Source organism: Dendropsophus ebraccatus, chromosome 7 (assembly GCF_027789765.1).
Source record: "Dendropsophus ebraccatus isolate aDenEbr1 chromosome 7, aDenEbr1.pat, whole genome shotgun sequence".
NCBI classification, from domain to species: domain Eukaryota; kingdom Metazoa; phylum Chordata; class Amphibia; order Anura; family Hylidae; genus Dendropsophus; species Dendropsophus ebraccatus.
The window spans coordinates 131,512,827-131,538,774 of record NC_091460.1 but is presented as its reverse complement, the minus strand read 5'-3'; the positions used below and the strand labels follow the sequence as shown (position 1 = coordinate 131,538,774).

Sequence of the window (25,948 nt, the reverse complement as noted above, 5' to 3'; positions counted from 1 at the left end):
GCCATCGACACCCTAGTGGGCGAAGCATACATGCTAAATATCATTGACAAAGGACTTCCTGACTGTTAGGTTTCCTGTGACCCCAGTTCTCTACGGTCTCCCTAAAATTCATAAATCTATGAACACACCACCTGCTCGTCCAATCGTTTCTGGGATGGATTCGGTTTTCAATCCCCCAGCACAATTTCTAGACAAAGTATTGCGCCCATATGCGGTTGAAACTAGATCATATATACAGAACACTGCATATTTCTTAAATAGATTATCGGAATTACAAGATATCCCACAGTGCATACTTGTGTCCTTTGATGTAAAGGACCTATACACGTCCATTAACCACACTAGGGGCCTGGAAGTCATTAGACAGGTCCTAAGCAGAAGCGACTTTTCACGACATGCCATTGACTTCATGCTAGCACTGTTGAAAATAATACTCACTGAAAATTACTTCCTCTTTCAGAATGGTTTTTTTGTCCAGCGGAGGGGTACTGCAATGGGCTCAAACGTGGCGCCCACATATGCCAATATCTTCATGGCACTGGGCACAAAGAAGAAGAAGAGGATCTGGCAGATGCTTCCTTCCTCCAGGCTCCAGAGCAGGTGCAGCAGCTCCTTCCTGTGGGTAGTGACAGCTCCAGATTACAGAACCATCATCTACAGGTTCTCTCCCTTGTGCTTCCACTGCTTCAGCGTGTCCCATCGCAACTCGCGCCGCACATAGCGTCCGGAAGTGCCAGGGCTGGGGGGATGCTCTGATGGGACGAACCCGGGCCGGGTGTGGGGGGCATGGCACACTCTGACGGGCCGGGTGCTGGCGGGGAGTGACAGCGCTGATGGATGCGTGGGAGAGGGCATGGCACAATCTGGTGGGACGGTAAACTGTAAACGCAAAAACCCTCCAAAGTGCAAAATTGCTCATATTTTGTCACATCAAATCCAGAAAAATTGTAATAAAAAGTGATCAAAAGGTGGCATATATGCAATCAAGGTGCCGATAGAAAGAACCGAGGCACAAAAAAAGAGACACCGCACCCGGCCTCATAGACCAAAGGATAAAACCGCTATAAGGCTGGGAGTAGAGACATTTTAAACACATTGGGGGACATTTATGAAGTCCGGCGTATTTTACACTGGGCTTACAATTGTCCCCGCAGCTCCGAAGCTCTAAGGATTTATGTAGAGACGCATTGCCTCTACATAAATCCTGAGCGCACGGAGCCTGTCCGTGCGAAAATTTTTAAAACTACGCCAACTCAGAGCTGGCAAATATTTTACTGTCAGAGGGGTGTGCAGCGTTCCTTGCACTGTCAGAGGGGTGTGTAGCGTTCCTTGCACTGTTAAAAGCAAAGTGCGTTCCCCAAAGTGATACCATAAATTGCTATGACGTGACAAGTATAGGACAAGAGGACAGGGCAGGGTGAAGGAAAGATTAGGTAGGGGGGGGGAAGCATCCACGTCACTGCTGCACGTATCGCCCATGACACACATATCGCCATCCTATGGGGATGGCTGGGCTGCAGCAGTAGTTAATTGCCCCAATAGGGCCCCACAAATGGTTAATTGCTCCAATTATGCCTAAATAGTGCCCCACAAATTTACTTCCCCCATAAGTGCCTCTAATAATATGTAATATGAAGTACGCAGGGAAATGTATTCTATGTCAGTGTCTATGTATTCTTATGTTATACTTATTATTCATTTTATTCTTTACATCTGGAATTCCATTAGGTGACGGCTATTTGTGATGAATATTTGCCATATAAATTGGTAAAATATAGAGAGACGGCCCTGGGATCTATTCAGTGATCAGTTCCCCGTCCCACTGGCTGCTGCATTGGTGACAATAGCCGCCATTACATCAGAGGTGGAGCTGTCCGTCTCATCTGCTCCTCCTGTCAGCGCAGTCACCCGGCCATCTATTGGTGGGTCAGGAGTCTGATGGCTCCATCCATCACTGTGGAAACTCACAGAATAACGTCCGGGGTACAAACCATTAGAGGGGATTTATCAAACATGGTGTAAAGTGAAACTGGCTCAGTTGCCCCTAGCAACCAATCAGATTCCACCTTTCATTTTCCAAAGCGTCTGTGAGGAATGAAAGGTGGAATCTGATTGGTTGCTAGGGGCAACTAGGCCGGTTTCAATTTACACCATGTTTGATAAATCTCCCCCATTGTATTTACATATTGGGAACAACTGATATTGTTACCATAGCAACATAGACAATCCTTATATGTGTCACATGTCAATAACAAGCAGTACAGTATAGATGCTGCTTGTGGTGATGATGATGTCATAATGTCTTAGTGATGTCACATGGGTTTCGGAATGGTTCCATGTCACCACCGGCGGGTATATAAGGGGCCTCCGGCCACCTATAGCTTGTCTCTGTTTTGCCATTCTTGGTGATAGGAGACACCCCTCATTGGCAACAATGAGGTTCATTTTGCTTATCGTTGTTCTGGATCTGATCGACCCGACAAAGTGCAGCTTAATGCTTTTTAAGGACTTCTCATCCTGGATCCTGTCCTACGAGAGTCCTATAGAAACACCACCACCACCACCTACTACTATGTTTGAGGTAAGTGTCCAAGTACAATCCATGAAATACAGGATGATGGATATTATTGTTATTGCTGATGTTATTGTTATTCTTATTATCCTCTATGATAAAATGCGGCCATAATTATTCCTTGTATTTATTATTAGTTTGTTGTCTTGGATATCAGACTATTATTATTTCTTGTCTTTTAGGACGTCTCGTCATGGATTAATAACATCTTGTCCTATGGCCGTCCTGTAGAGGAACCCCCACCACCCCCTCCCACTATGGTTGAGGTAAGTGTCCAAGTACTATGCTTGAAAAACATCATCATCATCCACCATAAATGATAAAATGAAGCCATAACTATTCCCTGTATGTATCAGATGTTATTATATTATTATTTTTTTGTCTTTCAGGAATTCTTATCCTGGATACATAACATCCTGTACCATCCTGTCCCACCTGCCCATAGACGGACCCAGGAGCACTGTATTGGAGTAAGTGGAGCTCATACTGTATATACAATGTGTACGTGTTATGTTAGATGCCTCTGCTTCCCTTTATAAGACTTTCTATGTAAATTATTATATTATCTTTGGACCCTTGTACTAATTTTCATTTTTGCATCTTACAGAATAATCCATCAGAATCCACTGGCCCCCAAGAGAAGCCGACGATTATAAAGATGATCTATAAATGGTGTGGACATGTCACGGGAGAAGTGCTCCACGTATCGTGAGGTGGTAAGTCCAGGAGGGATCTGTGCTCAGCAGTGTTATGCTGCTGAGCTATTATTTATTATTGCCGGGCCTGGACTTACATGGAATGGCAGGTAGGTTTTGGTAGTGGGACTTGCCATTCCCTCCCCCCGATCCAGGTCAGGTTTTGGGGTCAGGTGTCTCTGACCCTAATCAGCCTGACAAGGTAAAAGCCCTGCAGAGGATCCAGTGTTGGCTCTCAGCCAGGAGTGATCAGCCTGGGTGCTGTGTTTGCTGGGAGCTGGGAATACAGCCGCTGTTGGGGCTTATTCATACCGTGCGATACCGCTGATCGAAGTGTCAGATAGGTGACCTGTTGGTTAGTAAGTGCCCAGACGGGCAAGACCTTTTTGTTTGTTTTGTTCTTAAAACCACGGTGTTGCTGTATTTCTGTTATGGACTGTTTATGCTGCAAATAAACGCCAAGCTGTTATTTTATAAGTCCAAGTCTGCTGTGAACGGTGTCCAAACACACCATCCCCCGGGAAGATCCCTACAATTGGTGCTGCGGAGCGGGCAAATCGGTTGCTAGGGGCAACGGTGTGCATCAACTTGGCTACAGCTGCTTATGTCCTGGGTGAAGGCTGCTGCTTCACTCCAAAAACAGACAAGCAACATGGAGGAGATGATGAAGCAGTTAATGCAAGTGAGTCTGCAACAGCAGCAGGCTCTGGCAGACGCTAACCTGCGCCATGAACAGGCTAATCGGCAGCAACAACAGGCTCTAATAGACGCTAACCTGCGCCACGAGCAAGCAATGGCTCAACAACAGAGACTTATTGAACACCTGATAGCGAAGCAAGAGGCGCCTGCAGGTGCTAATCCACAGCCGGTGGCCGCAGCCGCCCTAGAGACTTTGTCTGTGAGAAGAGCTGTGCAGCGTGCGCTGCAAAAGATGACTGCTGATGACGATGTTGAGGCCTACTTAACTGTCTTTGAGCGTGTGGCTGAGCGAGAGAAGTTACCAGCCACTGAGTGGGCAGAAGTCATTGCTCCCTATTTAACAGGCGAACCTCAAAAGGCCTACTCTGACCTCAGTGAGCAAGAGGTCAAGGACTATCCTCGGCTAAGAGCAGAGATACTTGCCCGACTAGGAGTTACTGCTGCTGTCCGTGCCCGGAGGGTCCGCAACTGGAGCTACAGTCTGGACAAGTCAGCGAGGTCCCAGATGTATGACCTGATCCATTTGGCAAGAAAGTGGTTGGAGCCAGACACCTCTACTCCTGCACAGATCCTAGAGAGGGTCGTGATGGATCGCTACCTCCGAGCACTTCCTGCTGATCTACAACGCTGGGTGGGACAAGGTGACCCTAGGAGTGCCGACGAACTTGTCAACCTTGTCGAGAGGTTCCAGGCGACCGAGGACTACCTCCGTGATGTTCCTGCAGCACCGTCACCTCCCCGGAGTGCCAGACCTGTGCCTTCAGCTGGTAAGAGACTTCCATCTATTGGGGGAGTGTGGAGGGGTGCTGATAGGGGGAAGAGCGCTCAGGCGGTGTCTCAAGGGCAAAAGACTGGTGGTGGTCCCCGGTGGCTAAGTGGCCCTAAAAAGGACTCCCTGCCAAGGAGACCAGGCCCTATCAAGTGCTGGAGATGCCATGAGACGGGACATGTGTCTGCCCATTGCCCTCTTACCCATGAGCCCATGGAGTGTGACGCTAGCCGGCGTCAGTCGCTATTTGCGGAACCGTCTTTTGTTGCAGTCACTGGACTAGAGACTGATTGGCAAGTCTGCAACATTACTGTCAATGACTTTCCTGTTAAGGCGTTGCTGGACTCAGGAAGCCTTGTCACCTTGGTGCATGCCAGCCTGGTGACTGGGGACTTTGTGCCAGCAAGACATATGAGTGTGGTATGCATACATGGCGATACAAAGGTTTACCCTATAGTACTGGCTAATGTCGGGACTGAACTAGGCGCTGTACAATATGAAGTGGGTGTGGTTAAAAACCTTATGCATAATGTGATATTGGGGCGTGATTTTCCATTGTTGGGCTCTATGGGGAAAACAACAATCCCCTGAAAGGAGTGAGGAGACCCCTAAGTCTATTGCATTACCCACGGTAAATGATAAAAATGTACAGGATGAAAATGATGCTTTTCCTTTGCAGGTCCTGGCTGGCGAGGAAGAGGCTCCTCCCACTGCGCAGAATGTTCCAGACTTAGAGGTGTCTAGGGATAATTTTGGTACTGCACAATTACAGGACCCCACTCTCAAGAATGCGAGAGAGCAAGTTGCTGTTATGAATGGGGTACCTCAGGAACCAGAAGCTGAGAAAAAGTTTCCACATTTTTCTATGACTAATGATCTCTTCTATAGAGTCACTAAGATTAATGACGAGGTTGTGGAACAGCTTCTGGTGCCTAAGTCGTACCGGCGTCAGGTACTCGACATGGCCCATAATCATGTCCTTGGGGGCCACTTGGGGACAGATAAAACGCAGGAGAGAGTCCTCCAGAGGTTTTATTGGCCTGCGATTTATGCTGACATAAAAAAATACTGTGAGTCGTGTCCCACATGTCAGCTTAGCGCCCCAGTGTCGCATTTCCGCAGTCCTTTGGTTTCGCTCCCCATCATAGAGGTACCTTTTGACCGGATCGCGATGGACTTGGTGGGTCCCATTGTAAAGTCGGCTAGGGGTCACCAGTACATTCTAGTTGTATTAGACTACGCGACCCGCTATCCTGAGGCTGTACCCCTAAGAAACACTGCATCTAAAACAATTGCACGGGAATTGTTTTATATGTTTTCCAGGGTGGGGATCCCCAAGGAGATCTTGACTGACCAAGGTACACCATTTATGTCGAAAGTGATGAAAGAGCTATGCAAACTGTTTAAAATCTCACACATACGTACCTTTTGTGTATCACCCACAGACAGACGGGTTAGTCGAGAGGTTTAACAAAACACTGAAACATATGTTAAAGAAAGTAGTGGGAAAAGATGGTCGTGATTGGGATCACTTACTACCTTACCTGATGTTTGCTATTAGGGAAGTGCCCCAAGGGTCCACAGGGTTCTCTCCCTTCGAATTGGTCTATGGTCGTCACCCTAGGGGTTTATTGGATATAGCGAAAGAGACATGGGAAAGTGAGTCCACCCCGTACAAGAGTGTTATAGAGCATGTAGCACAAATGCAGGACCGTATAGCCACTGTAATGCCCCTAGTAAGGGAACACCTCCAGAGGGCGCAATAGGGCCAAAGTAGAATTTACAATCGTTCTGCAAGAATCAGGACATTTAGCCCAGGTGACCGGGTACTCATACTTGTTCCCACGGTAGAAAGCAAATTCTTAGCAAAATGGCAGGGTCCCTATGAAATTGTAGAGAAGGTCAGTGAGGTCAACTACAAGGTACACCAACCAGGTAGAAGGAAGCCTTTCCAAGTTTATCACATAAACTTGATCAAGCCCTGGAAAGACAGGGAATCCTTGGTGGCGACAAATCCTGTTGGTCATCGGTCACCACCAATCCCTCCGGTCAAGACTGGTGACACCCTATCAGTGTCACAGAAGCAGGAAGCTAAGGAGTTCCTGCAGAAAAGTAAAGACAAGTTTTCTGACCTCCCAGGGCGTACGCATCTCATTAGTCATCATATTGAAACTGAGCCTAGAAGCAGAGTAAACCTCAAGCCCTATAGTATACCAGAAGCACGGAGGGAGGCGGTATCATCCGAGGTAAAACGTATGCTTGACCTAGGAGTCATTGAAGTGTCCCAGAGCGAGTGGTCCAGCCCGATTGTGCTAATCCCAAAGCCCAATGGAACTTGGAGGTTCTGTAATGACTTTTGAAAGTTAAATGAGATCTTCAAGTTCGATGCCTACCCCATGCCCAGGGTTGATGAGTTAATAGAAAGGATGGGTAATGCCAGGTACATAACCACCCTCGATCTCACTAAGGGCTACTGGCAGATCCCACTCACTCCTGAGGCTAAAGAGAAGACTGCATTCTCCACCCCTGATGGGCTCTTCCAATACGTAGTGATGCCATTCGGGTTACATGGAGCCCCTGCCACTTTTCAGAGGTTGATGGACTTGATTCTGCGACCACATCGTGATTACTCCGCTGCCTACCTCGATGATGTGGTCATTTTTAGCCCGGATTGGGAAAGTCACCTCTGTAAGGTCCAGGCGGTGTTAGATGCCATAAGTGATGCGGGGTTAACCATCAATACAGAGAAGTGTGCACTAGCCTTAGAGGAGGCCAAATACTTGGGCTACATTATTGGGAGGGGGTTAGTGAAACCACAACTAAATAAAATTGAGGCAATACAGAATTGGCCTCAACCCCTCACAAAGACACAGGTCAGAGCTTTCCTGGGTATTACAGGCTATTACCGAAGGTTTGTGCCGAATTTTGCTTCAGTTGCAGCCCCGCTAACTGACCTGACAAAGGGTGCGAAGTCCGCAATGGTGACATGGACTCCAGAGGCCGAGAAGGCTTTTCAAAGCCTTAAGTCTGCCTTGTGTCAACAACCTGTGCTAGTTACCCCTGACTTTAGGCGAGTTTCTAGTACAGACAGATGCCTCTAACACAGGGTTAGGGGCCGTTCTCTCACAGGTCGTGAATGGCGAGGAGCACCCGGTGATGTACTTGAGTAGGAAGCTATCCCCGGCTGAGAAAAACTACGCCATTGTTGAGCGAGAATGTCTGTCAGTGAAGTGGGCCCTAGAATCCCTGAGGTATTACTTGCTAGTAGGGCTGGGCGGTATACCGCAAAAATACCGATACCGTCACTGGCGTCGGTTAACCGACCTCAACTTAGCCAGGACGGTATCTGCGGTATTTTTGTACTTCCATCTTCCTTTCAGAGCGCCCTCTCCCCTCTCCTGTCCCGTCAGAGTGCTCCCGCACACACACGCGCTGCCCTGCATTAGCGCTGCACGTTATGTGCAGGGACGCCGGCATCAGAGCGGGAGGTGGGGGAGGAGGAGAAGGAGGAGGAGCAGGAGCAGGAGCAGCAGAAGCAGGGTCCAGGTGAGAATGCCCGCCCCCGCCACAAGTCCCGTCCGAGCGCCCGATCTCCCCACCCGTCTGGTCCCACCTCACCCGTCCGAGGCCCTCACCCCACTGGACCGGTCCCATCCGAGGCCTCCCCACCTTACCTCACCCGTCCGAGGCCCCCCACATCCGAGGCCCCCCGTCCGGTCTCATCTGAGCGCCCCCCACATCCGGCCGGCAAGTGCTGCACATGTGTGTGTGCAGGGACGCTGGCATTTCAGAGCTGGAGCAGCAGCTGACCTGTAGTCCTCTCAGTAAACAGTACAAGACTGTAAATTAGGAGGAATGGATGGGCTGCAGCAGGCAGGATGTCACACACAGCAATGTCTTCTACAGCTTATCCTGCCTGCTGCAGCCCATCCATTCCTCCTAATTTACAGTCTTGTACTGTTACTGAGGGGAACTACAGTCATACATACACGCCTATCCACCCCCTGTATAGTAGCACATCCCTGTCCCCCCGTACAGTCATAGACCCCTGTCCACCCTCCCCCTGTATAGTCATACACCCCTGTACAGTCATACACCCTGTCAGCCCTCCCTGTACAGTCATACACCCCTGCCACCCCCCCCCCCCCCTGTATAGTCATACACCCCTGTCCGCCCCCCCTGTATAGTCATACACCCCTGTGGCCCCCCCCCCCCCCCTGTATAGTCATACACCCCTGTCGGCCCCCCCCTGTACAGTCATACACCCCTGTCCGCCCCCCTTGTACAGTCATACACCCCTGTCGGCCCCACCCCTGTACAGTCATACACCCCTGTCCGCCCCCCCTGTACAGTCATACACCCCTGTCGGCCCCCCCCCTCTATAGTCATACACCCCTGTCCGCCCCCCCTGTATAGTCATACACCCCTGTCGGCCCCCCTGTATAGTCATACACCCCTGTCGGCCCCCCTGTATAGTCATACACCCCTGTTGGCCCCCTTGTATAGTCATACACCCCTTTCCGCCCCCCCCCCTGTAAGTCATACACCCCTGTCCGCCCCCCCTGTATAGTCATACACCCTGTCAGCCCTCCCTGTACAGTCATACACCCCTGCCGCCCCCCCCCCCCCCCGTATAGTCATACACCCCTGTACAGTCATACACCCTGTCAGCCCTCCCCGTACAGTCATACACCCCTGTCGGCCCCCCCTGTGTAGTCATACACCCCCTAATAATGACAAATGATAATAATAATGATGATAATGATAGACTAACCACGGCTTGCTGCTCAGTGAGCTTTTTTACTTTTTTGATATCAAGTATGGCAAGTGGGTGTGGTTTGCATAGCAAGTGGGTGTGGTTTGCAAAAGGGGAGTGTCATAATTATCGTTCAGTTATCGTTACCGCCGCTACATGTGCGATAAACCGCGATATTGATTTAGGCCCATATCGCCCAGCCCTACTTGCTAGGCAGAATATTCAAGTTAGTGACAGACCATGCCCCCCTAACATGGATGAAATTAAACAAGGAGAAAAATGCAAGGGTGACTAGATGGTTTCTGTCCCTACAAAATTTAAATTTCATGGTGGAACACAGGCCAGGAAAGCTACAGGCAAATGCTGACGCCCTATCAAGGGTACACTGTCTGTGGGGACAAAACGCTCAGCCCTCCGGCCTGAAAAAGAGGGGGGGGATATGTGGACATGTCACTGGACATGTCACTGGTAAAGTGCTCGAGGGGATGTACATCTCACCCAGGTTAATACGTAGCGTGAGGTGGTAAGTCCAGGAGGGATCTGTGCTCAGCAGTGTTATGCTGCTGAGCTATTATTTATTATTGCCGGGCCTGGACTTACATGGAATGGCAGGTAGGTTTTGGTAGTGGGACTTGCCATTCCCTCCCCCCGATCCAGGTCAGGTTTTGGGGTCAGGTGTCTCTGACCCTAATCAGCCTGACAAGGTAAAAGCCCTGCAGAGGATCCAGTGTTGGCTCTCAGCCAGGAGTGATCAGCCTGGGTGCTGTGTTTGCTGGGAGCTGGGAATACAGCCGCTGTTGGGGCTTATTCATACTGTGCGATACCGCTGATCGAAGTCAGATAGGTGACCTGTTGGTTAGTAAGTGCCCAGACGGGCAAGACCTTTTTGTTTGTTTTGTTCTTAAAAGCACGGTGTTGCTGTATTTCTGTTTGCTGGACTGTTTATGCTGCAAATAAACGCCAAGCTGTTATTTTTCAAGTCCAAGTCTGCTGTGAACTGTGTCCAAACACACCATCCCACGGGAAGATCCCTACAATGGATATCATCTATAGTGTTTGGGGTAAGTGATGCCATCTTGTATTATAGGAAGCGATCTCCAGTCACACATGACCCCCTCCTGTTCTCACAATGAAAGCTGGGACTGCTCTCATGGCTTCATACTGACTGTTCCTTTCTATTACAGGAGCCCCCACCACCCACGGTCCCACCAGGCTGTATAGTCACCCTACGTGACCGGGTTCTCAGCGGCGCAATATTTGGACTGGTGATATCTCCAATCTGTGCACTAGTGGTCCTGGCTGCATGGCTTGCACATGAGGAACAACTTTTATCAGAACCTGCAAATTCCTCTGATGAGACTAACCTGCAACCCAACTTGGAAACTGTGCCAGACCCAGTAAGAGCAGCCAATGTGCCAGAACCATTGCCGCTGCCTGAAACAGCGGAAGATGTAAATGTGCCTGAAGCATCAACATCAGGAGAACCTGAACCATCACGGCCAAGGAAGTCTGCGCTCAAGGCACCATCTCGCAGGGGCACCACAATATCACTGAAACACGCTAGCTTCAATAAGGAGGTGCATATCCGCTTCATACCTCCGAACCACCAAAATGAAAAGGCGCAAATCTCTACAAAACATAGAGAAAGAGAGTTTGTCCTAGACCCCCCATCTGTGCATGACCTAGAACTCCTAGAGGACTGTGTGACAGAATTACGCCAACAGAGACATCCAGCCAACCTGTCACCCACTTTCCGCATCTCCAGACACTTTGTGCAGTTTCTGCGCTTTTTCTTGCGTTGTGCAGAACACAGAGAAATCTAATATGACAGACGAGCGTCATCACATTTAACATAATAAAAAAAAAAAAAAAATCCTAAGATGTGTCAGTGTGTGATTGAAAGGGCTGTAAAGGGGGAAAGAAAAGCCCCTATTACACGGGGTGATATTGAAGAGCAAACGAGCACTGTCAGTGCTCGTTTGCTTCACGTTCCCCGCCCGCTGACGGCGCTATTACACGCATTGGCAGCAAGCGGGTAAGAGCCGGGGGGGGGGGGGGGGGGGGGGGGGGGCTGCCCGTGTGATCACAAGATTGTTCGGGTAGCCCATAGAGGATAACAGCAGAGTCTGCTGCAACCGCTCCTATTTCTGTTCATGTCAACTGATCATTGTCTTCTATTACACCAGATAATTATCGGCCGTAACAGCCGTTATCGGCCAAATACGGATGATAACTGTTTAGTGTAATAGGGCCTTATGAAGCTATAGAATCTGTCTAGGACATGGACCGGGAACCTGCAGCTCTTGGGCATGAAACACTGGAGGCAGGTTGGCCCCCGGTGTGGCGATCTGTCCTCCCCTCTGTGACCCAGCTCCATTGATTGGGGAATGGAAGGAGCACAGCTGACAGGGAGCGCCGGTACCAACATCTCCCCCTTTCACCTCCGCTATGCGTCTCCCCCTTCACCTCCTCTCCCCCATTTACCTCTTCTCTCTCACCCCCTCTCTCCCCCTCGGCCCCACTCTGCAGCTCAGGGCCTGGATGTGATCTCCCCGTGGCTCAGAGGCTGGAAAGGAGAGGAAGACCTGCTCCATGTCCGGATTAGGTGAGTATAACTTTTTTTTGTTTGTGTTGGGGCATATGGGGGGGGGGATTTACAATTGGGGATATAGCATGGAAGGGGTCATTATTACTATATGGGGGAACAGGGCAGGGGGCATATTAACTATGAGGTATCTGGCTACATGGGGGGAGGTATCTGGCTACATGGGGGGAGGTATGATGGGAGGAGGTATCTGGCTATGATGGGGAGAGGTATCTGACTACATGGGGGAGGTATTTGTCTGCAGGACATATCCAGCTACACGGGACAGATCTGGCAGTAAGAGGTATATCCAGCTTCTGAGGACAAATCTGGCTGAAAGAGACATATCTGGCTACAGGGGACATGCCTGGCATCAAGAAACATATCTGACTGCAGGGGGCATAACTGGCTAAAGGGGACATATCTGGCTAGGAGCATATCTAGCTTCAGGGGGCATACCTGGCCATATCTAGCCGAAAGGGGTATATGTGGCTGCAGGGGATGTATTTGGCTGCAGGGAACATATCTGGCTCCAGGAGCGTAAAGGCTGAAAGGGACATATCATTACCTGTCTGTGCTCCAGCCTACAACCTCTTTCACACGTCCGGTGAAATTGTCTGTGGTTGCGGATCCGCAACCACGGACAATTTTAGGGCCCATTGTTGGGAATGTGGCCATTCACATGGTCCGTGACGTGACCCGCACCGCAACCCGCACCGCGTAAAATAAGACATGTTGTAGTGCGGATCGCGGCACGGCACGTGTGAGAGAGGCCTACTTCTGTGGCTCCTTGATGGTCGCTCAGCCAGTCAGTGCATTGTCCTGTCGCAGCCACTGATTGGCTGAGCAGCCATTAGGGACCTGCAAGACTGAGAAACAGTTTGGAGCACGGGAAGGTAAGCAGGATCTGTTCAAGGCCCGGCGGCTAATAAGTGTAATAGGCAGTGGCTACATTCTCACAGCACAGAGCCATAGGCCATAACAGTACAGAGTCGCCAATTTTTATAAATAGTTAATAAAGTTTATTGGGACAATTATTTTGAAGAACATGATTATAAGCAATAATTTCATAAAATATTCTTCATACAAAGAGGAGGACAACACAGGACTGACAACACAACAAAAGGAAAGGGAAGCCACACGGTTCATGCATGAGTTATTTGAAAAACAGAAAACATGCTTTGACCAGCGAATCATATATATCACAAAGTGCTGTATGCATCATGCAATAGACAAAAATAGCGAAGGCAAAGCATGCATAGAAAGGTAGGACAATTGTTGTATAGTTTGGTTTCCTGAGGTGAAAAAATAGAGAGGTAAAGTGCGGAGTGCTTAAATATCAGCTGATCACCTCAGAAAGATGTTTCTTCTGTAGGAAGATTATTTGGTGTAATATGCGTATTTTCACATCTTTGAGCATTTAGAGTGCATTTTGTACTTTTTTGTGTTTTTTTCACCAAAAGGTTTTTTGGTCTTCATAACATTTCAGAGTACACAAACAAAACAATAACCTTTTGGGTACTGCAGCTGTGCAATATCTGGATATACATACTTATAACAGCAAACTCTGGTACTACTTATGCAAGGTACAGGGTCTTGGTAGCCACAACAAGTAATATACTAAAGTCCATCAGCCGACTGTAATCTCCATTGCTACAGACCATCTAGGCAGCCAATGTGGACTGCAACAGTTACTGACATGGATTGCTGCTACACTGACTATTACTAGAACAGTCAACACAGGAGATGGCTTGTATATTAAAGGGGTAGTGCGGCGCTAAACAATTATTCACTAAATAGCACACATTACAAAGTTATACAACTTTGTAATGTATGTTATGTTAGTGAATGGCCCCCTTCCCCGTGTCCCCCCCACGCTAGACCCGGAAGTGTAGTGCTCTATACTCACCCGATTCGTGTCGACTCCGGGCGCCATCTTGGGGACAATGACGTCATCTTCGGGAGGCCGGCCGGACCGCACCAGCGCTTCTTCATGCCAGCCCCCCCTCTGCGGCGTCATCAGCTGCTCAGCCATGATTGGCTGAGCACAGTTATGCTCAGCCAATCGTGGCTGAGCAGCTGATGACACGGCAGAGGGGGGGCGGCATGAGGGATGGCTGCAGCGGTTCGGCCGGCCTCCCGAAGATTACATCATTGTCACAAGATGGCGGACGGGGGTCGACACGAATCGGGTGAGTATAGAGCACTACACTTCCGGGTCTAGTGTGGGTGGGGGGAAACACGGGGAAGGGGGCCATTCACTAACATAACATACATTACAAAGTTGTATAACTTTGTAATGTGTGTTATTTAGTGAATAATTGTTTAGCGCCGCACTACCCCTTTAAACAGTACCCAGCCCCAGGATCTACTACAATGACTACTGTCTGCCTTGACGCTACAGAAGGGGCAGGGAGACTGTATGGGCAACATGCACTGCACAATGACTATACCATGGTATATGTTACAGCAAACTATTGAAGGCATATGATACAGACTGTATAACATGATCTGAACAGGGACTAAGACCACTTTCACCTGGTTATTTTGGTCAGTATTATTCACCTGTATTTATAGGCCAAAACTGTAAGTGGGTCTAGGTTCCAGAACTATTATTTTTGTTGTGTAGATCCCACTCCTGGCTTTGGTTTAAAATATTGATACAAAATACTGCTAGGTAAAAGGTTGTGCTTTGCTTTAGCTATGATAGAGTTCCTGAGTGGTTGACCCTAATTAAACATTTATCTATATATTACATTATACACATTATATTACAATATACCTAAAAAAATAAATAAAACAGTCAGCCAGCTGAGAAGGTAACAAGAACCATTGGATTGTCTGTCTATTCAGTATCTACTCACCTTTCCAGTTTTTAGATACACATTTTCCAAGCGCTGTCCTTTGTCACTATATAAGACTGCCTATTTAAAGAAAAGGCTTATGAATATAGACATCTATACTTCACTTAAGCATCATTCTACAGTGTAATATATAATGGTCTCTTACAATCCATTCTATAGTGGAACATCATGGGTCCCAATGACTTACAATTAGTGGTGAGTGGACCTGTCAAACTGTTTGGATTCGGCAATGTTCTCTGAACCCAAATCCCTGACATTTGATTCCCTGCAGCTGCAGAAGTTGGATGCCACCCTGGGGCTGCCAGGAAAACATGGACACAGCCTATGGCTATGTTGCATGCAAAAAACAAAGAGTGGTGAGCACTCACAACATAAAAGTCCCTTTAGATGGAATGTGGTGTTCTTATTATGGCTGTATGCCTCTCCACGAGCACGCGAGAAAAAACCCCCGGACCCAAGGGCATCCAACAAGGTATAAGCACGAAAGTACTCTCCAGCTCGCTTGATTACTTTTAAACCTTTATTGTATAATGTTTAAAAGGCCGACGCGTTTCGGGCTCTCTTGCCCTTATTCATGGCTCTCTGTCAGGAGGTCCCGAGACGACCCATGAATTAAGAAGTCGTCACCCAAAATATAAGGGGGGACTATTCCCTGTCCATGCCCTACAATGATAAAGGAGAAAGGTGAGCAGAGTGGCGTCAGTAGCCCCGCCACAAGGACTAGTTCTTGTGGCGGGGCTACTGACGCCACTCTGCTCACCTTTCTCCTTTATCATTGTAGGGCATGGACAGGGAATAGTCCCCCCTTATATTTTGGGTGACGACTTCTTAATTCATGGGTCGTCTCCGGACCTCCTGACAGAGAGCCATGAATAAGGGCAAGAGAGCCCGAAACGCGTCGGCCTTTTAAACATTATACAATAAAGGTTTAAAAGTAATCAAGCGAGCTGGAGAGTACTTTCGTGCTTATACCTTATGGCTATGTTGTACAAAGAATGGCCATTGTTTGGCACCCAAAAACAACGTCCTTTGTAGCACTGAAAACAGCATTAAAACCGACGGCTCGAAATAAGTGACATGTCAATTATTTCTACGACTGTAGCAAACAACAGTCGCTGTTCAATACACTGTTATTTGCATTGACTTCAATGCAACACATTTCACAGTGAAAACAATGGCTGTTTTAATTGCAAACAACAGCTGTTCTTGTCATAAAAATATGTTGTGTGAACATAGCCTATGGTTGTATGCATGTTTTCCAGGACATCCAACTTCTGGAGCTGCGGTGAATCAAACGTCAAGCATTAGGGTTCAGAGAACGTTGCCGAATCCAAACAGTATGACAGGTCTACTCATCAATACTTACAATAGCTCCCTCCATTTGCATATTTAATTTGTGTTACTAAAGAGTGCAGCACTCTCACTATTCTTTAAAGTGTCACTGTCGTGTGTTATGTTGTTTTATTTTTTTTTTGCAGAAATCAATAGTCCAGGCGATCTTAAGAAACTTTGTAATTGGGTTATTAGGCAAATATGCCATTATCTGCATTCAAAAAGACTTTCCCCATGACCCACCCCTCCCTCCTCTTTCTCATTCACTGCTCATTATAAGGAAATCTCGACTCTTTTACATCAGTCGAGCCCTGTGTAACCTATGGAGAGGGGAGGGGGGAGGAGAGAGGAGGGAGATTAGTCAGCAGCAGAGAGCAGAGAACAAAAGATTACACAGCGGGACCTGTGTGAAAGTAGGTATTCAGAGGTCAGAGAGGTCAGTGCTGACTTCAGAGGAGATAGCCCGGTGATGTAGCTGTAAATTAAATCTTTGTTGTCCTGTTTTGGTGCCTCAAAATCCCTCCACCCCTCCCCTCTCCATAGAGAACAATGAAGACAGAGGGGAGAGCTTCAAACTGCTTTTTCATGATAAAAATGCATTTTTCGGCTAATAAACCAAATTACAAAGTTTCTTGAAATCGCCTGTACTATTGATTTCTGCAAAAAAAAAAAATTTAAATGAGAGTGACACTTTAAAAACAAACAAAGGATAAAGCTTACAGTAAGTAGTAAATTACCACTTAAATAATTTTTTCCTATATTATTGTTATAATATTTTTGGACAACCATTATTTTGAGGCAGAAAAAACAAACAAACAGCCGTATTTTGAAATTTATGGCCATATTTTCACCTTAAAATGACGGCCATCCAACATTACCTGTTGTCCTCCTGATGTCTTTAACACTCCATCTTGCCAAACCTTCACCTTTTTAGTCTTCTGGTGTGTATACAGAACCTGATGATACAGGAATTATTGGTATCAGCCAAGTAAATTAGATTGCATCTATGCTAAACAAATAACGTAGATAAAAACTTATACTTACAGTGTAGACCTCAGCAGCCATGGCTTATGAAGGAACCATTAATGCACATTCAGTTTCACCTAGTAAATTAAATCAGAATGGAGTGTGTTATTAAACCAGTTAGCAAAGCCGTGATCTCTTCTTAGGCCCCATGTGCAGCACACTGTGTGCCTCGTGTCAGGGTATAGGCCACAATTATTTTTTCATAGTCATACGAGGTTTTGCTTTTGCATGATGACTTTTTTTTTTTATGCCATCATCTTGGGGTACATATTGGGCAATACATTGTATATACACATCAGCAACTGGTAAAAATTGTCAATGTATATGAGAATGTACAGGTCCAGGACCTTCTGACTTTAAAGGGCTTATCCATTTTTAGAAAAACATAGCTGCTTTCTGCCACAGCTGTTCTCAGGTTGTTTATGGTATTACAATTCAGCTCCATTCGCTTCAATGGAACGGAGCTGCAAAACCACATCCAGACTGAGGGCAAGAGAGGTGCTGTTTTTGGAAGAAAACATGTTTTTGTAACCCTAATTGTAGTCAACTAGTGACTACACTGCTGAGTCCCAAAAACTTAGAGGAGAACTACAGTCAAAACGTAAAAATTCCAGGAAGGTGGGGGAACATAATAAATGAGAACTTAGAATTATACTTACCCGTCCTTGTGCCCCCACACAAAGTCCTGCAGCTCCTGTAATGTCACGACTAGGCTGAGAAATGCCTGGTCAGCCAGTCAGTGACTGGGGTAGGACTGACTGAGCGGGTACTTCCCGCCTGCAGGTAGCCGGTCATGACAGCAAAGGAACTGGAGGCTGTCAGGATGCTAGTGGTGCTACACAGGCATTGGGACAGGTAAGTATAGTTTATGTTCCCCATTAATGTATATGTTCAGGATATTACCCATATATTATCACTAATAGACTACATGTGCTGCTCATTCTGGGCTTAGTGGTTGAGGTGGAAGATCCCAAATCAGTGATTGTCAGCTATGTAATTTGCACTTCTCACATCACTACTTGGCCTAGAATAAGCAGGTGCACATGGTCGACAAAGGGGGTGTCCCTCCAAATTGGCCGTCCCAGGACGCACCTGCACCTACTACCTCCCCGCTCTCGTGGACATAAATAAAGACGCCAGCTGATTACTACGGATGAGTGCTACTACGTGTTTCTTCTCCACACATATTCTATGGAGATTTACTACTGCTCTGGAAATCTCAAATCTTCCAGTACTTATCAGCTGCTGTATGTCCGGCAGGAAGTGGTGTGTTCTTTCCAGTCTGACACAGTGCTCTCTGCTGCCACCTCTGTCCATGCCAGGAACTGTCCACAGCAGGAGAGGTTTTCTATGGGGATTTGCTGCTGCTCTGGACAGTTCCTGACATGGACAGAGGTGGCAGCAGAGAGCGCTGTGTCAGACTGGAGAGAATACACCACTTTCTGCAGGACATACAACAGCTGATAAATACTGGAAGACTGGATATATTTTTTTAATAGAAGTAAATTACACATCTATATAACTTTCTGACACAGTTGATTTGAAACAAATACATTTTTGTTGGAGTACCCCTTTAAGTACCAGCAAATGTGCCCTGTCTGGTTTATACTGGGCTCCACACACTAAGGTATAACACTTATTCCTAGTCAGGCAATGATTCTTGGCCAGGTGCCCATTCTCACAAGCCATACACTACTGACACCCCTGCCCCCACACCCCACACAGAGCACTCACTCCTATCTGCGATACAGAACACAGTAGGGACCAGCACTCACAACTCTTTCGAACACTTCGCGCTCGTGTGACGTCATAACCTCGCGACCCCCCCCCCCCCACACACACACACACAGAGTGAGATGCCAGTTATAGACCCCCTTCCAGATAATCACGGGCAAACATTCTATATCATGTGGTAAACACTTCCAGGCAATAGTTCTTGCCTACGTTTAAACGCGCGCGTCTGTGAGGGCGGCGTTGCTATGGTAACACAGGCACTACTGAGGCCACCCTCGGCGCTGGAGGGACGGCGGGGGCCTCCTGTGCGTCGCGCAGTAGTGACGTCAGGCGCTGTTTCGCTGCAAGTTTGTGAGTGACATGTGAGAGCTGCAGGTAAGGAGGTAATAGAGAGGACTCTGGGTCCTGGTAGTCTGTACTACGGGAAGCAGGTGCTGTGTGGGGGTTTTCTCCGCAGGGTCATGTTTGAAAGCAGTTTACCCCCCCCCCCCCCCACACCAATCCCCAAACATACTTCCCTGGCACGGTGTGTTCTCTTCATCCCGTTTGTTGGGTAAGGGTGGGGTGTTACTAGGTGTTCTGTAGCAAGTAACATGGGGGCACACCACACTTTGCATGGGCCCTATAGCAGTTGCATGGTCTGCCTCCAAGGAAGCTACACCACTAACTCCACTCGTGTGAACATTGCAGCCATAGTCACCCTGTCTGTGTGCTGCTACTGTACTTACCTTGTGACTAGTCACCTTGTCTTGTGAACACTGGTAGTAACAGGTCTGGTGCTGTATGAATACACTGCCAGATGGTGACATGGCCTGGTGAACACTATATGGCAGGGGTAGTGAACCCTGGCTCTCCAGTTGTTGCAAACTACAACTCCCATCATGCCTGGACAGCCTTTGCTGTCCAGGCATGATGGGAGTTGTAGTTTTGCAACAGCTGGAGAGCCAGGATTCCCTACCCCTGCTATATGGTATTTAGAAGCAGCACTACCATGCTGTCAGTGTTTACATACCCTTCATCTTGAGGATCTCTACGGGTGTCCCAGTAGATAGACTAGGGCTGGGCGATATAGCAAAAAAATATTTTCTTTTTTTTTGGACAATCCTCAATTTAAATTAAATTTTTTTTTTTTTTTTTTTTTTGCTAAATAAACTTAAAGTTTTTATCGCAGCCTCAGATATTTTAATGACGTTTGAGACAATAACTGTATTACTTCCCAGTGTAACAGTGCTCCCCCTGTGACTAGGGCAGACCGGGGGTGACAGGGGGACTGGGGCAGGAGAGCACATAGCCCTCCTCCTGTCACCCCTCTTATATGTTCCCCTCCCGGCCACACAGGCAGATCCCTGGTCTCTGGAGGAGGCAGCAGGGACTGCAGGATAGGGTGATTACTGGATCCGATCCCGCTATACAGCTCCAGGACCCGCAGCGATCACCCTGCAGTCCCTGCTGTCTCCTCCAGAGACTGAGGAGCGGGACGGTGTGTTTAAAGTGACTGTACCACCAGGCCCAGGCTGAAGCACTGGAGGCGGGCCGACCCACCCTTAGTGGGAGGAAACCCTAGCCCCTCTATGATAGGGTTCCATTGATTCTAATGGAGTCACGTCATGGAGGGGCTGGGGTTTCTTCCCACAGGGGGTGGGTCGGCCCGCCTCCAGTGCTTCAGCCTGGGCCAGGTGGTACAGTCACTTTAAGGGGCGGGGGTAGGTAAGCCACTCTTAGAGGCCGCCTGCGCCGAATCTCTTGGGACCGCCGACCGCACACCGCCACTCTCTGGACTGTTTGGCCAGCTGTACCGTGCCGCCCGTCTGCAATGATTTTTTTGTGAAAATCGAATTTCGCGATTTTCACAAAAATCTAATCGATTCTAAAGTTCTGGGTGAATTAATCGAATTAATTCGATTAATCGACCAGCCCTAAGTCAGACCCCTTTCCCCCCCCAAACGCCTAAGGCCTCCTATGTCCATTGAGCTGTCTGCACATAACTCTGTAATGTGCTTCAATCACCTATCTACCTCCCTTCCCTGTCTTTTCCCCCCTCCACCCCCCACCAGGAAGTGTCCTGACTCACACAGACCTGATTACTGTCGTCACCATCACCAGGCAGCTCCTTCTTGTGAGGATGAGTCATCAGCAGGAGGGCTGCTCTAGCTCCTGTTACACCAGCCTCCCCCTCCCCTCCTTGTCAGGTGACTCTGCTTGCTCAGCTTATCTTCTCTAGTGACATGACTCCTTCACTGAGTCCACGGCAGCAGGAGAGAGGGTATGAGGGGAGGGGGGAGCTGCCTATGTGCCGGAGTCAGTCAGAGGGAAGATAAGCAAGTGAGATGTGACAAGTGATGGCTTGCAGTTGTTCAGCCAATGGGAGCTGAGCAAGCCTGTCACCTGACAAGGCAGGGGAGGGGGGAGGCTAGTGTAACAGGAGAAGGAGCTGAGAGAAGAGCTTGGTGACGACAGTAATCAGGTCTGTGTGAGTCAGGACACTTCCTGGTTGGGGGTGGAGGGGGAAAAGACAGGGAAGGGAGGCAGATAGGTGATTGAAGCATATTACAGAGTTATATAACTTTGTAATGTGCTTCAATTACTGGGAAAAAGTTTTTCATGGCACTTGTCCTTTAATTATCTGAACTTTTGGTTCATTTACCCCTACAGATTTATCTGACAGATCTTTGAAGCCAAAGCCAGGAACAGACTATAAAAACAGGGAACAGGTCGTAAAGGAAAGACTGAGATTTCTCCTCTTTTCAAATCCATTCCTGGCTGTGGCTTCAATAATCTGGCTGATAAATCTCACTGTGTAAACACACCGTAAGTCATGTGATTAGTATTACCAGGCTTCATCAGATCGTTTATGACAAGAAAAATATTATCTATAAAACCTGGTAATGCTGATCACATGGCAAAGCCCAGACGGTCAATGTAGACGGAATCAATTAGGGTGTGATTATGTAAACCAAGAAATGCAACAAACCCGCAAAGATGGCAACACTGCCTTAAAGGGGCTGTTCACCAACAATTATTTTCTTTCAAATCAACTGGTGCCAGAGATTTGTAATTTACTTCTATTAAAAAAAGAACAGGAGGTGTTCTATGGAGATTTGTTACTGCTCTGGATAGTTCCTGACATGGACACAGGTGGCAGCAGAGAGCACTGTGTCAGACTGGAGAGAATACACCACTTCCTGCAGGACATACAGCAGCTGATAAGTACTGGAATACTTGAGAGATTTTTTTTTAATAGAAGTAAATTACAAATATCTGGCACCAGTTAAATTGAAAGACATTTTTTTGTTGGTGAACAATCCCTTTAAGGGCCTTTTACAAGGACTGATTATCGGCCAGGAGGGTTGCAAGAAACGCTTCTCGGGCCAGTAATCGGCCTATGTAAAAGTGACATCAATCAACTTAGGACCGGAAAAATGCCTGATCCTAAGCTGATCGTGTGTTTAGCAGGTTTTAAAATTTATCATTGGCTGCACATCTTCCTGTGTAAACAAGGGATGTGAAGACGATGATAATAAAGGGAAATTGAGAGCACGAATATATATACCCTGTTTCTCCGGCTCTCCCATCTGGAATGATGACAGGAGAGCCAGAAAAAAGGAAGCCGGATTGCAGCAGCAGCGTTAAGTAGCAGCGTTAAGTATGTAGTGCTGTGTCATATGGAAACTGGCAGCACAGATAAATATGTATATACATGCTGTCAGTTTCCATACATAGATCGTTCATGCAGCCCAGCCGCTAGATTTCTCATGTCGCGTAAGACACCACAAACTAGCGCTGATCTGGTTGATCGGCACTCATTTGCAGCCACTCCGGCCTAGGATTCTGTACCCTTAGAGAAGATTTGTGGGGATCAGCTGACCAACATGGCAGAGTAAAGGGAATATGTCAGCTCCCAAACAGGTACAGAGCTGCAGATAGGTGCGGCACAGCAGCTTCCAAGGAAAAAAGCAATTTTATAACTCTGCAAATGGCCACCAGGAATGACAAAGGCATCATTTGTTTTATCCCCCTTTTTTAACCCCTTAAGGACCGGGCCTGAAATGGCCTTAAGGACCGGAGCAAATTTTATGAATTTGACCAGTGTCACTTTATTCATTAATTACTTCGGGATGCTTTTACCTATCCGGCTGATTCTGAGATTGTTTTCTCGTGACATATTGTACTTCACATTTCTTGTAAATTGGAGTCGATACTTATAACGAATCTTTATGAAAAAACCCAAAATAGCGTGAAAAATTGTGAAAAAATGCATTTTTCCAACTTTAAAACTTTTCTGCTTATACAGAAAATGGTTATACCACATAGATTATATATTAAATAGCATTAGCAACATGTCTACTTTATGTTGGCGGCATTTATTAAACTATATTTCATTTTTTTTAGACGATAGGAAGCTTAAAACATTAGCAGCAAATTTCCAAATTTTCAGTAAAATTTCAAAATCAGATATTTTTAGGGAACTGTTCAGGTTTAAAGTGTATTTGAGGGGACTGTGTGTTAGAAAGCCTCACGAAGCACCCCATTTCAGAAACTGCACCCCCAAAACTCTGCAAAAGCACATCCAGAAAGTTTTTTAACCCTTTAGGGGAGTCACAGAAATAAAAGCTAAGTGTGTAAGAAATTTGAAAATTTTAATTTTCTGTGCAGAGATTTTATTGTAATCCAATATTTTTCATAATTATAAACCTATTACCAGAGAAATGCACCCCAATATTGATTGCCCCATTTCTGCAGTTTATAGAAATACCCCATATGTGGCCCTATTGCGCTATTTGACGCAACCACAAGCCTCAGATATAAGGGAGCGCCTAGTGAATTTCAATGGCTCCGTTATTTTTGGTCATTTCTGACTGTACCACTTCAGGTTGGCAGAGGCTCTGGGGTGCCAAAACCTAAAAAACACCCCTAAAGGGACACCATTTAGAAAACTACACCCCTCAAGGAATGTAACAAGGGGTGCGGTGAGCATCTGGACCCCACAGGTGCTTCACAGATTTTCCAAACAATATGGCTTGAAAAAAGACTAAAGTATTTTTTACACTAAAATGTTGTTCTAGCCTTCAATTTTTCATTTTCACAAAGGGATAAAAGGAAAAAAAAAACACAAAACATGTAGCACAGTTTCTCCCGAGTACGGAAATACCCCACATGTGGACATAAAGTGCCAAGCGGGCGCAGGACGAGCCTCCAAAGGGAAGGAGCGCCAATTGGCTTTTGGAAGCTGAATTTCACTGGAATGGATTTCAAGGGCCATGTCGCATTTACAGAGCCCTCGTGCTGCCAAGACACTGGAAACCCCCCACAAGTGACCCCATTCTGGAAACTACACCCCTCAAGGAATCTAACAAGGGGTGCAGTGAGCATATGGACCCCACTGGTGACGGGCACAAATGTGGAAAAATGTGACGTGAAAGTGAAAATTTTCATTTTTTCACTTTCATGGCACAAATGTGCCCGTCATCCAGGGGTCCATATCCTCACTGCACCCCTTGTTAGATTCCTTGAGGGGTGTAGTTTCCAGAATGGGGTCACTTGTGGGGGGTTTCCAGTGTTTTGGCAGCACGAGGGCTCTGTAAATGCGACATGGCGTTCATCATCCATTCTAGCCAAATCCAACCTCTAAAATCCAAATGGCGCTCCTTCCCTTCGGAGGCTTGCCCTGCGCCCACATGGCGCTTTATGTCCACATGTGGGGTATTTACGGACTCGGGGGAAATTGCTCTACACATTTTGTTTTTTTTTTTCTCTTTTAACCCCTTGTGAAAATGATAAATTCAAGGCTAGACCAACATTATAGTGTAAAAAATTTAATATTTCATTTTCACGCCACATTGTTCCACATTTGTGCCCGTCACCAGTGGGGTCCATATGCTGACTACACCCCTTGTTACATTCCTTGAGGGGTGTAGTTTCCATAATAGGGTCACTTGTGGGGGGTTTAACTGTCTTGGCAACACAGGGGCCTTTTGAATGCAACATGGCCCCTCGAAATCCATTCCATCCAAATCCAGCCTTCAAATGGCGCACCTTCCCTTTGGAGGCTTACCCTGCACCCGCATGGCGCTTTATGTCCACATGTGGGGTATTTCCGTACTCAGGGGAAATTGCTCTACACATTGTGTTTTTTTTTATCTTTTAACCCCTTGTGAAAATGAAAAAATCAAGACAAGATCAATGATTTAGAGTAAAAATTAAAAAAAAATTACACTAAATGTTGGTCTAGCCTTGATTTTTTTCCATTTCCACAAGGGGTTAAAAAAGAAAATGAACACAAAACGTGTAGGGTAGTTTCCCCTGAGTACGAAAATACCCCACATGTGGGCATAATTTGCCATATGGGCACAGGGCAAGTCACCAAAAGGACAGAGCGCCATTTAGAGGCTGGAATGGGGGATGGAGGCCATGTCGCAATTACAAAGCTCCTGTGCTGCCAGAACAGTAGAAACCCCCGACAAGTGACCCAATTCTGGAAACTACACCCCATAAGGAATCTAACAAGGGGTGCAGTGAGCATATGGACCCCACTAGTGATGGGCACATGTGTAGAACATGTGCCGTGAAAATAAAAAATACCATTTTTTTCATTTTCACGTCCCAAATGTGGCCGTCACCAGGGGGCCATATACCCGCTGCCCCACTTGTTAGATTCCATATGGGGTGTAGTTTCCAGAATGGGGTCACTTGTGGGGGGTTTCTACTGTCCTGGCCGCACAGAGGCTTTGTAATTGCATTATGGCATTTTCTAATGGGAATGGCGGCCATACCTATTTAGCTGGGGAAAAGGGACAATTCTAATTTATTTGGGGGTATTAGGCCAATTATTAGTTTATAAGGTTGAAAATGACAGGTGTCCATCAAATTCAACCTGTGTTGATCCAGAGGAAGGCAAAAAAAACCCTCATAAGGCAGAC

General features: G+C 47.1%; 3 protein-coding genes across 8 annotated transcripts in view; 2 read left to right on the top strand and 1 right to left on the bottom strand.

The window, feature by feature from the left end:
- The window catches only part of ZGRF1 (zinc finger GRF-type containing 1), a 67,231-nt gene extending 49,856 nt beyond the window's left edge, over window positions 1-17,375 (bottom strand). For 3 of the 5 annotated variants that reach the window (XM_069978494.1, XM_069978492.1, XM_069978497.1), the window contains exons 1-3: window positions 17,316-17,375; window positions 17,150-17,227; window positions 14,940-14,999 (exon numbers count right to left, since the gene is read on the bottom strand). In XM_069978494.1, the coding sequence (XP_069834595.1) occupies window positions 14,940-14,999; window positions 17,150-17,227; window positions 17,316-17,336 (159 nt within the window). In that variant the 5' untranslated portion in view covers window positions 17,337-17,375. Of the gene's footprint in view, window positions 1-1,991; window positions 2,019-3,177; window positions 3,210-14,939; window positions 15,000-17,149; window positions 17,228-17,315 lie in introns of those variants that run through there. The other 2 variants (XM_069978496.1, XM_069978495.1) reach the window with 2 other exon arrangements.
- LOC138797114 (uncharacterized) lies at window positions 10,334-11,314 on the top strand. The gene is made up of 2 exons (XM_069976915.1): window positions 10,334-10,552; window positions 10,676-11,314. The coding sequence occupies exons 1-2, from the start codon at window positions 10,436-10,438 to the stop codon at window positions 11,312-11,314; spliced, it is 756 nt and encodes a 251-aa protein (XP_069833016.1). The 5' UTR covers window positions 10,334-10,435.
- Window positions 17,376-19,298: 1,923 nt separating the features above from the next.
- Window positions 19,299-25,948, top strand: part of LARP7 (La ribonucleoprotein 7, transcriptional regulator) — a 38,849-nt gene continuing 32,199 nt past the window's right edge. The window contains exon 1 of one of the 2 annotated variants that reach the window (XM_069978490.1): window positions 19,299-19,406. The gene's annotated coding sequence lies outside the window, so the exon portion shown is untranslated. Of the gene's footprint in view, window positions 19,415-25,948 lie in introns of both variants that reach the window. The other variant, XM_069978491.1, reaches the window with a different exon arrangement.

What these genes read in the sequence shown, in the direction of transcription:
- LOC138797114 (XM_069976915.1), top strand. Translation starts at nt 10,436, where the DNA reads ATGCTGCAAATAAACGCCAAGCTGTTATTTTTCAAGTCCAAGTCTGCT. An exon ending in TATCATCTATAGTGTTTGGG is followed by an intron (nt 10,553 to 10,675) that starts GTAAGTGATGCC and finishes TTTCTATTACAG; the next exon opens with GAGCCCCCACCACCCACGGT.